The 12,118-nt window shown below is 41.7% G+C and overlaps 1 protein-coding gene across 1 annotated transcript in view; it reads right to left on the bottom strand.

Annotated features, from left to right (window-relative positions):
* Positions 1–5,952: 5,952 nt before the first annotated feature.
* LOC139368648 (coronin, actin binding protein, 2Bb) overlaps positions 5,953–12,118 on the bottom strand; it is a 42,608-nt gene continuing 36,442 nt past the window's right edge. Inside the window, exons 6-12 of the mRNA XM_071107800.1 lie at positions 10,419–10,535; positions 10,153–10,257; positions 9,714–9,810; positions 9,052–9,164; positions 8,064–8,154; positions 7,810–7,943; positions 5,953–7,510 (exon numbers count right to left, since the gene is read on the bottom strand). Coding sequence (XP_070963901.1) covers positions 7,379–7,510; positions 7,810–7,943; positions 8,064–8,154; positions 9,052–9,164; positions 9,714–9,810; positions 10,153–10,257; positions 10,419–10,535 — 789 coding nt within the window. The 3' untranslated portion in view covers positions 5,953–7,378. The remainder of the gene's footprint in view (positions 7,511–7,809; positions 7,944–8,063; positions 8,155–9,051; positions 9,165–9,713; positions 9,811–10,152; positions 10,258–10,418; positions 10,536–12,118) is intronic.

A 12,118-nucleotide genomic window follows, 5' to 3' on the forward strand; every position in this document is an offset into this window, starting at 1 on the left:
GCGGTTAGTTATAATAATAATAAGCTTTGCTAATGTTCAACAGTTTTAAGGTTGGATTGTCACGAGTTGAGGCCTAGAGTGTCCTGACATCTGATACATAGAATGGTGAAAGACAGGTATGTGTGAGTGCAATTCCACGGTAGCAGAGTGACACTGAGACCCTATTTTACATCATCCGAGGGGTTTGTATTGTGCCCACCATCGGTTGAGACACAGCATGCTCTTGAATACAGGGTGGGTGTCATGTTTTAGGTGATAAATGTACTAACATTTCAATACATTTGAAATTTCTACTCTAATATGGTAGCACAAAGATGGTTGGAGTTCAACACATTTGAAAATGTTGATTTGAATGGGAATATCAATTGGAAATTATACTGTAATCTGCCATGAAATCATAGAAATATAGATAATAGAATAGACTTCCAATTTCAGTTGACATTCAACGGTGGGTTGACCTGTGGCCATATTTGTGGTAATATTTGGAAGTCAAATTTTCTATTCAATATCAATTTCAATGACGTATCAGCTAAATTGCAGTGGTCTGACGGGATATGTCCATTATATAAATTATATTTCTATGATTGAAATGCCAACCACCCTGTATTCAAGTATGCTATGGCTCAATCGATGGAGGGCACAACACAAGCACCTCATATTATGTAAAATAGGTACTAAGCTACAACATATGCACACATTTTATAGGAGTTTACCATTAAAGGTTAAAGAATTTCAAAATGTTTATAAAAAAAAAGTTTTTTCAAGAAATTATAAAATTGTTTGACAACACTCTAAATGTTTGACAATCTCCTAAATGTTTTGGCATTCAGGTCCAAAAAGTAACTTTCTGACAACTTTTGTGGAAATCAAAAGTGTTGTGGTCTAAAAGTTATTGAAATCAAATGGAATGAACCTGATGGAATAGGAGGAGGAACTTTGTATACAGTATTTGTTTGGCCAGAAAATATACAGCAACCGTTATAAGATTGCATAATACATACCATCATATATTTTGATGATCATCTTAAAAATGTTCACTGTAACGCAAACGTTTTTATAGGCAAGGCCTATTATATCTCCAGTTCCTTTTGGCAATAAGGTGTCATTAAAAATAAAAAAAATAAAAAACATTCTGAACTAAATCAAATGTTAATCACTGGAGTGTTAGACTAAATCAACATAGTTCTAAAAAACACTGCTTAAAATCGTATAAGCCTGTATTGACGGGAAAGCATAGTATTACCTGTCTTATACCTTCACCAGTCATAATCATGCAATCTTTGCATAAGGAGTTGTGCTTACCTACAACACAGATAGTATTGACGCAGAAGCCTATGTCCAATTTTCTGAGCTGGTCAACGCTTTCAAGATGCACCTTTCTCAAGCATTGACATTTTTCTTCACTCATCCAAACCCAAACTCCCTGGTTGGCAGCCTGGCTTATTGTAGTGATGGTGGAGGGGACAAAAACAGGCAGCAGTGAGTACTGATACCCAGCAGCTGTGTCTGACAGCCCACTCCCCGCTGAGCAGCTTTCAGTACAGGCATCAACGCTTAGATATAACGTTGTGTAATAGCAGTGGGTTGCCCTCATATCTCGGTATCAACATGCATGCGGGGATTTACATACTGTGCTTAGTGTGATTGTGAAGCAACATTCTACCGTTATTGGTCATACTTCAATTACTTATTACTCATGTGGCTTTATTACTAGCCACACTTTAGATATTGTAGGAATGATTTCTGACTTGGTTATTAATGGGACTTGCGAAGAAAACGTCCCATTCGGAATATTTGTCATACTTCTTTTTCTTATTATAATTTGGAATGCAGCTCCTCCTACACCGTTTATTAAGCTAGAAAAGTAATTCAAACTTGAAAACACGAAGATCGGTCTGGAATAGTGTGCTCGGATAAAACTGTCTGATATCTGTTCATTCATTTTCATGACATTTCCTCAAGATTCTGAAAGGCCCCATAGTGACATCTAATGCCGTCCAACATTCAATTCACTGTAAATGCAACAATACAACTTTGGACACAAATCAGCTACCTTGACCACTTTGCCACATCTGAGAGACAAAGTTGAAGCGTATGAAATCTCTGTCTTCTTCTCGGCTATTCAAATCTGAGGTTGGAAGAATTCCGATAAAAAGTTACAGTCGTCTTAGTAACCGCTTCAACATTTTCTGTAACTTTTTTGTAAACACCTGACACTTTTACCACTTCCCCAACGACTTAGAGGGTATGATATACTTGTCTACTTCTCTACAATTCAAATCTGTTTGTGAAACATCTACGGATGTAACGATACAGCTGTTTTAGTAACTGCGTTAACACGTTTTTACCCAACTTTTGACAAACAACTGCCGTTTTGACCACTGCCACAAGTCAGACAAAAGGCACTGCATCTCAGTGCAAGAGGCGCCGCTGCAGTCCCTGGTTTGAATCCAGGCTGCATCACATCCGGCCGTGATTGGGAATCCCATAGGACGGCGCACAATTGGCCCAGCGTCGTCCGGGTTTGGCCAGGGTAGGCCATCATTGTAAATAAGAATTTGTTCTTAACTGACTTGCCTAGTTAAATAAAGGGTAAAAAAACACAGCTCTTGTCTCATCATTGAGCAGCTCTAACAGATCCATTACTATGGATACTCACAGACACAGAGGAGCATATGTGGCAGTGTAGGCAAAAGTTATGAAGAAGGTGAGGCAGCCAAGGCAACTACTGACCACCACTACTGAGCACAACCACAAAACTAATGCCCACAAAAACGTGCATACAACTGAGACCCAAACTGGCCATTGTTTTGTTTGAAAAGATATGGAGCTTTATAATGTCCACTTATGTACCTAGAATGCTGTATACTGTACAGTGCCTTGCGAAAGTATTCATCACCCTTGGTGTTTTTCCTATTTTGTAGCATTACAACCTGTAATTTAAATATTTTTTTATTTGAATTTCATATAACGGACATACACAATCTAGTCCAAGTGAAATGAAAAATAAAAAACTTGTTTCAAGAAATTAAAAATTAAAAAACTGAAAAGTGCGTGTGCATATGTTTTCACCCCCTTTGCTATGTAGCTTGTTAATAAGACCTGGTGCAACCAGTTACCTTCAGAAGTCCCATAATTAGATAAATAAAGTCCACCTGTGTGCAATCTAAATGTCACATGATCTGTCACATGATCTCAGTATATATACACCTGTTCTGAAAGGGCCCAGAGGCTGCAACACCTCTAAGCAAGGGGCACCACCAAGCAAGCAGCACCATGAAGACCAAGGAGCTCTCTAAACAGGTCAGGGACAACGTTGTGGAGAAGTACAGATCAGGTTGGGTTATAAAAAAGTATCTGAAACTTTGAACATCCCACAAAGCACCACCAAAACTCATGGACCAGGCAAGGAGGGCATTAATTGGAGAGGCAACAAAGAGACCAAAGATAACCCTGAAGGAGTTGCAAAGCTCCACAGTGGATATGGGAGTATCTGTCCATAGGACCACTTTAAGCCGTACACTCCACAGAGGTAGGCTTTACGGAAGAGTGGCCAGAAAAAATGCCATTGCTGAAAGAAAAAAATAAGCAAACACGTTTGGTATTCGCCAAAAGACACGTGGGAGACTCCCCAAACATATGGAAGAATATACTCTGGTCAGATGAGACTAAAATGTTGCTTTTTGGCCATCAAGGAAAACGCTATGTCTGGCACAAACCCAACTCTTCTAATCACCCCGAGAACACCATCCAAACAGTGAAGCATGGTGGTGGCAGCATCATGCTGTGGGGATGTTTTTCATCATCAGGGACTGGGAAACTGGTGGCTGGCGCTAAATACAGGCAAATTCTTGAGGGAAACCTGTTTCAGTCTTCCAGAGATTTGAGACTGGGACGGAGGTTCACCTTCCAGGAGGACAATGACCCTAAGCATACTGGTAAAGCAACACTCGAGCGGTTTACGGGGAACATTTAAATGTCTTGTCTAATATCCATTGCTCGTGTTTCTTTTCCCAAGAAATTCTCTTCTTATTATTGGTGTCTTTTAGTAGTGGTTTCTTTGCAGCAATTTGACCATGAATGCCTAATTCACCCAGACTGGGCTGCAATCTGATGTGCAATTAATTCTAATTAACTTATTCTCTGCAGCAGAGGTAACTCTGGGGTCTTCCTTTCCTGTGGCGGTCGTCTTGAGAGCCAGTTTCATCATAGTACTTGATGGTTGTTGCAACTGCACTTGAAGAACTTTGAAAGTTTGTCTAATATTCCAGATTGACTGACCTTTAAGTAATCTTTAAGTAATGATGAACTGCCATTTTTCTTTGCTTATTTGAGCTGTTCGATTGGCTCAAACATGTTAAGGAAAGAAATTCCACAAATTAAATTTTAACAAGTCACACCTGATAATTGAAATGCATTCCAGATGACTACCTCATGAAGCTGGTTGAGAGAATGCCAAGAGTGTGCAAAGCTGTCGTCAAGGCAAAGGGTGGCTACTTTGAAGAATCTAAAATCTTTGTTTAACACTTTTTTTGGTTACTACATGATTCCATGTGTGTTATTTAATAGTTGTAATGTATTCACTATGATTCTATAATGTAGAGAAAAAAGAAATACCCTTGAATGAGTAGGTGTGTCCATACTTTGACTGGTACTGTGTGTATATTTAACAAAACAAGTCGAGCTCTGCCCCACCTGCCCTGAATGACGGGTTACCACTGTCTGTAGCGTTAAGTTTTCCCTTCACTGGAACTAAGGGGCTGAAACCCGAACCAAAACAGTCCCAGACCATTATACCTCCTCCACCAAACTTTACAGTTGGCACAATGCATTCGGGCAAGTAACATTCTCCTGGCATCCTCCAACCCAGATTGGTCTGTCAGACTACCAGATGGTGACGCGTGATTCATTACTCCAGAGAACATGTTTTCCACTGCTCCAGAGTCCAATGGCGAGCTTTACATCCGCGCATGGTGATATTAGACTTCCATGGCTCGGCCATGGAAACGCATTTCACGAAGCTTCCAATGAACAGTTCTTGTGCTGATGTTGTTTCCAGAGGCAGTTTTGAACTCGGTTGTGAGTGTTGTAACCGAGGACAGACAATTATTACACACGATGCGCTTCAGCTCTCGTTATGTGAGCTTGTGTGGCCTCCCACTTCGTGGCTGAGCTGTTGTTGCTCCTAGATGTTTCCACTTCACAATAACCGCACTTACAGATGACCAGGGCAGCTCTAGCAGGGCAGAAATTTGACAAACTTACTTGTTGGAAAGGTGGCATCCTTTGACGGTGCCACATTGAAAGTCACTGAGCTCTTCAGTAAGGCCACACAGCCATGCAATCTGTGGAGATTGCATGGCTGTGTGCTCGATTTTATACACCTGTCAGCAACAGGTGTGACTGAAATAACTGAATCCACTAATTTAAAAGGGGTGTCCACATACCTTTGTATACATAGTGTATATAACTGATTGTTCAATGATATCTATAAAAATGTCCTTGTCAGGAATACATTCAGACGACACTATGTCCATTAATGGAATAGGTTCCATTGATGCTGTCAAAATAACCACTTCAGAAGTAGAGACAAAAACCCTTGAGCCAAGTGGATGAGGTGGAACAGCTGCTATTGGGTATTTATATATCACCACCCCTTTTTTTAAACTACTGGTAATTGAATTAGAGAGATAATACACCCTGTCATGTAGCATGAAGAGCACTGCAGTTGGGGAAAGGGCTCCACCTAGTGGAGACTCCATGTAGAAGCGTGGTTCCTTTGACCTCGTTTTCACGGCAGAATATAGAATTCCAGTGCTTCTCTAGAACAGACTGTTAATATCATTTTTGTTTCTCTGCAGCATGGTTGCTTCGCGCAGTTCCGATGATGCATACCACTAAGCTGTACACAGATTCAACCACAAATGTCAACGTACTGAACACTCATTGTTATGGTGTCAAAGCATTTATTTAGGGAGAGGGGCAACTTCAGGAAGACATATTATGATATTATGTTACAGTCATTAAGAAATAACATCCTCTAGCAGTCATACATTTACCTTGGGTATCTTACTAAACCCACTGCTGCCTATGGCTATATCCTTAATACACTTACCCTATCATTTTTCTCTCCGTACATGACATTATTTGTTTTACTTGCAATAAATACTCTCTCCTATCGTTCTATCATCATGTACTACAATATAAATATACCAGTATCATTGCCGGTTACGGGCGTACTGTATTATACAGTCAAATGATAAGTGTTTGCCGTTGCTAGTTACCTCTGATCGGTAGTCACACATGACCACAGAGTAGCTACGTGTGGCCAACGTGAATTGCGAGCATCTCTACCAACTTCATACAGACGTCTGCGAGGACATGGTCCCTCAGTGGTCGAGGGGCATACACACATCTCTCAGGGGTCCCTTCTACCTTGGGAAAGCCTTAGTCATGTTCATGTTGTGGTCAACCTGCTACCAAGTCAGCAAAGATTTGTCACCCAATATGGCTTTAAAGTCTGTTTTTGCCTTTCGTCTAACATGGCGCTCATGTATTTATTTATTTTTTTAGTCAGAATGTTCATTTAATGGCAAAATGTAACTATAAAGTGAAAATATGATGAGGCTCTATCGCAGATTCGTCATAAGTAATAGGATGAATAATGTATGGGATGAATAGTACTAGACAAGCCATCTGTTTGAATAGGCTTGGTTACCACTCTATTGCCTCATCTCTTTCCCCATCCTCCGATAGGACCACTGCAGAGACTACAGACTACACATGCTCAACCCAGCGATACACCTTCAATCCCCCTGCTATGCAACTACAGTCCTCACAAGTCCTCATATTCAAGGGCCTTCAAGTCGCAAGACATGACATTTCATGTCTTGAGGACAGAGCCTGCTTGAAGTTAAAGGGAAACAATGGCTTCACTCCCCACATAACTGATCCTGTCAACTTGAGTAAATTCTAAGCAGAGCTATCTACCACAGTTGGTCTTGGTGCTTTGGCTGAATGGGGACATACTAAGGTTCTGTTGCTGAAGGAGGTGAAGTTCTTTGGAACATGGAGAAGGGATGAAGAGGTGCAGCCAGGTAGGGTGGTGCTGGGTATATTTTTGGCAGTGTTCAGGGCTTGGTGACCCGCTCTCAGGGTGAGGGACACAGTGTGACAGAGGTTGCCTTCCGATTCCTTACCCTTCTCCCAGAAAGTGAGCACGGGCTCACTCACTGGACCCGCATGGACTAGACAGAGGGAGTTTCCACCCGGGGTGCACACTTCGGGAAGAAGGGAAGGGAGTCGGCCACCAGTGATCTCTCTCCCTGAGTGGGCAGGAGGTCAGAGTGGGGAGGTCAGGGGTCAGCCAGGTCAAAGGTCACAGTTTGTTGGAGTTGTTCCGCAGGTTGTTGAGCTCCAGCTCCAGCTGTTGGAGTCTAACGTCTTTCTGCACCAGCTCCTCTCTCAACCTCTTTAGCTCATCTTGCTGCCTGAAGAACGTGCGCATGAGCTGGGAGAGAGGAATGACACACACACACACACACACACACACACACACACACACACACACACACACACACACACACACACACACACACACACACACACACACACACACACACACACACACACACACACACACACACAGAAGGTCATGGTAAAGGCATAGTGCAGATGCATTGGCAAGACAGTGCCTGTGGTTGTGCAGTGTGCTATCTATTCTATGTTGTTCAAGACGTGGTAATGCTTCTGAGAGTGAGTAGGGACATACCACCGTCATATACACAACAACACATCAATTGGTTTCACCTCGTTCTCTGTCTTGGGTGGAATACTCTCCAGCAGGCCATTCATCACCATGGTCTTCCTCTCCCTCACAGGGGCCTTGAAGGCCTTCTGGCAGGGCCGCTTGTATCCAGACTTTAGGGACATCAACACTGGCTCTGCGCACACACACACACTTGGATGATGCTCACCAGGTTTGCATAATTGTATGTTTGTATCAGTCTTCATAAAAACATTAGTTACATGTGTATGCCATTTTGCAGTATTGCACTACTCACCTCTGTCCATCCCACTCAGCCACTCATCTGCAGTGAGGGCTGGTTCTGTGCCTGCTGTCATAGGGTAGATGTCCTCCTGGTATGTCTCGGACTGCAAAACCACAAGACAATATTAATCATTCCTATAGCACCCAAAGCAGAAAATGAATGCTGCTGCATTGCCTTGTGTTAGTCTAGAAAGCACCTAAGTGGTATGATAAGGGAGATAAGCCAAGCATAACCCATACGGTGAGAGGATTACATTTCAGCTAGCTTCTGTCCTGGGTAGTATTCCACACTAACGTAGCATTAATGGCCAATATCATACAGTATCTAAGCGACTCAGACAACTCCCTTTGTCCAGGAAGGACAACATTTGACATCACTTGATTTACTATGCTGACGCATTCAGTGTTGAGTGCCCTAACACAGTTTCTGTAATATTACTATTTGTGGACTCTTAGGATTTGAACCCAGGTCCCAAAGGCTAGAGGCCTTCTTGACCAATGAAGCACATTTGTACCATCTCTCTCTCACACACACACACACACACACACACACACACACACACACACACACACACACACACACACACACACACACACACACACACACACACACACACACACACACACACACACACACACACACACACAGTAGTTAATTACATTTTGCCATGTAGCGGTGTAGTTAACTGCTAGAACAGAAACGTTTTTTATTTTGTTTCATCAGACCTGCCTACTTATCACTTGAAAATGTTTCCATTTTTAGCAGGCTAAATTACACATGATTCCAGAGGGATCTGTTTTAGCAATTTGTAATCTATGGCATTTCAGATTGAAATATGATAATTTATCACTAAGTAGTTTGGATGTAGTGAACTACTATTTAAAATGAACCTTCAGTTAACTAAACTATATTTTTCCTAAGGCTAGTGTAGCTAAAGTTCTTCCATTGTGAAGTGATTGGTAGCTTCAGAGTAGCTTCCCCAACACTGCACTCCATTCACCCTTCGTGGGACTATCATGGAGATGGGCTCGATGAGGCCCCTCAGAGTCACCAGCTTGTAGAAGCGGAACACCTCGCAGGCCGCCACGTCCAGCCCATGTTTTGGCATCACTCCTGTGAGGGTGGACAAAGAGAGGGAAAAGGGGGTTGAGGTGAGTCTTGAAGTTAAAATGGACACCTTACATACCATGCCAATCTAGGGGCTTCTACTGTCAGGAGCAATGTTCAGACTGAGCATGGATAGAAACGGAATGTCTGGAACATTTCTCTAGTTCAGTTGGAGATGAGAGGCGAGTCTGGTCTATCTGAGTGCTGCGAATGTCCCGCTTGTTAGGATTCCTGATTGTGCTGTGGGTTCACTGAGGGCTGAATTTGAGATCACATCCTCTAAAATCATGCATTGATGTCAATTGGAATTTTGCGCTAACATCAGAGTTCTGAGTGCAGATCTCAAGTTTTATGGTTCAGGACCAATAGAAAAAAAACTAAACCTTGTACCCTGTCATGTATCCGAAATGTTGTTCCAAGAGTTAGAAAAGTAGGATTTTCACTCATTGATTAACCTAAATTTACAGGTTTCCTCACTGATGAACGAGACCTGGAAGGATGGCATTGCGATTTGTGAGACTACTTAGTATTCATTGATTGATGTGACTGACTTACCCAGGCCTTTCTGTGGAGCCGGGGACCTGAACTCCATTAGGTACTGCAGGTAGGGCTTCTCTGTGCCGACCTCATAGTATCTGATGTTACCGTCTCCCTGTGAACCAGACACAGATACCTAAGATCTCACAGCAGATAGCAGTAATGTTGAGGTTCCCATGGTAACACACTCTTTTACACACATGCACACACGTACATAAAAATACTTCACACACACACACCACACAAAATGCATTTTCACAATTATAAGCAAATGAGGACACGCACATCCCACATAGGAGTTCCATTTCAAGTCAGTCAATTCAAAAAGTGAAATTAAATCCCATTTAAATTCAAGAGAGAAATTCCCATTAAAAGTAAAAAAAATGTAATTCATACACATCACCTCATGTGATAGTTGAAAGCTAAGGTCAAGTGGCCTTGGTATGACGTGTCTTACCTTGCCTGCCAGGTAGAGCATGTGTGTGTCAGAATCATAGAAAGGGAAGAGCAGCCCAGAAAGCCCATCAATCTCCTCCTCTATGATGGGCATGGACAGGTCCTCCTGGAGAGAGAACCTTAGTGAGACACTACTCCACACACATTCTCTCTCTCTCTCTCTCTCTCTCTCTCTCTCTCTCTCTCTCTCTCTCTCTCTCTCTCTCTCTCTCTCTCTCACACCAAAGCACTTTAACATAGACACTGATATATCACCAATGAGCTCACCTGATCCCACAGTGCCACTTGTCTAGTGTTCCATCGAGAGACTCCGGTGGTCACCAGGCGCTTCATGTTGCCCAGAAACACCACTCTGTTCACCCTGTGGCTCTTACAGTCAGCTTCCTGTTCACATATATGGCAACAGCTCAGGAAAATTATTCAAACTGGCTGTGTTACAACACAGCATTACATAATACAGTATCTACGTCTACAGAAGTAATCCTAATGCCAAAGCATTTGTGTGTGTGTGTGTGAGGTGTTTAGTGTGTGTGTAAGTTTGTGTCCAGGTACCCCACAAATGGTGCTGTATATGGAGACAACCCAGGTGTGTGAACAGGTCACTCTGGCTTTAAAGGCCATGTTGAAAGTAGAATGGGCTACTAAAAATAGAACATATACCCCTTGTAGATGACGTCACAAAATGAGAAAATAAATACAAATAAACATACATACACTACCGGTCCAAAGTTTCAGAACAGCTACTCATTCAAGGGTTTTTCTTTATTTTTTTGCTATTTTCTACATTGTAGAATAACATGAAATATGAAATAACACATATGGTATCATGTAGTAACCAAAAAAGTGTTAAACAAATCAAATATATATTTTACATTTGAGATTCTTCAAAGTAGCCACCCTTTGCCTTGATGACAGCTTTGCACACTCTTGGCATTCTCTCAACCAGCTTCACGAGGTAGTCACCTAGAATGCATTTCAATTAACAGGTGTGCCTTCTTAAAAGTTCATTTGTGGAATTTCCTTCCTTAATGTGTTTGAGCCAATCAGTTGTGTTATGACAAGACCAAGTCCATATTAAAAGACCAAGTCCATATTATGGCAAGAATAGCTCAAATAAGCAAAGATAAATGACAGTCCATCATTACTTTAAGACATGTAGGTCAGTCAATATGGAAAATGTCAAGAACTTTAAAAGTTTATTCAAGTGCAGTCGCAAAAACCATCAAGCGCTATGATGAAACTGACACATAAGGAATGCCACAGAAATGAATGACCCAGAGTTACCTCTGCTGCAGGGGATAAGTTCATTAGAGTTAACAGCCTCATAAATTGCAAAATGCTTCACAGAGTTCAAGTAGCAGACCCATCTCAACACTGTTCAGAAGAGACTGTGTAAATCAGGCCTTCATGGTCAAATTGCTGCAAAGAAACCCCTACTAAAGGACACCAATAATAAGAAGAGACTTGCTTGGGCCAAGAAACATGAGCAATGGACATTAGACCAGTGGAAACGTGTCCTTTGGTCTGGAGTCCAAATGGGAGATTTTTGGTTCTAACCCGCCGTGTCTTTGTGAGACACGATGCGGGTGAACGGAGGATCTCTGCATGTGTATTTCCCACTGTAAAGCATGGAGGAAGAGCTCAGTGAGGCTGGTTGAGCGAATGCCAAGAGTGTGCAAAGCTGTTATCAAGGCAAAGGGTGGCTACTTGAAGAATCTCAAATATTAAATATATTTGTATTTGTTTAACACTTTTTTGGTTACTACATGATTCCATATGTGTTATTTCATGGTTGATGTCTTCTATTATTCTACAATGTAGAAAATAGTCAAAATAAAGAAAAACCCTGGAATGAGTAGATATTCTAAAACTTTTGACCCCTAGTGTGTCATGTAATATGTAGCTAATGTTATGTAATTTAGCTAGAAATGTGGGTATCGCTGATTCATGTTTTTGTGGTGCGTGTG

This window comes from Oncorhynchus clarkii, chromosome 2 (genome assembly GCF_045791955.1).
Source record: "Oncorhynchus clarkii lewisi isolate Uvic-CL-2024 chromosome 2, UVic_Ocla_1.0, whole genome shotgun sequence".
NCBI classification, from domain to species: Eukaryota; Metazoa; Chordata; class Actinopteri; order Salmoniformes; family Salmonidae; genus Oncorhynchus; species Oncorhynchus clarkii.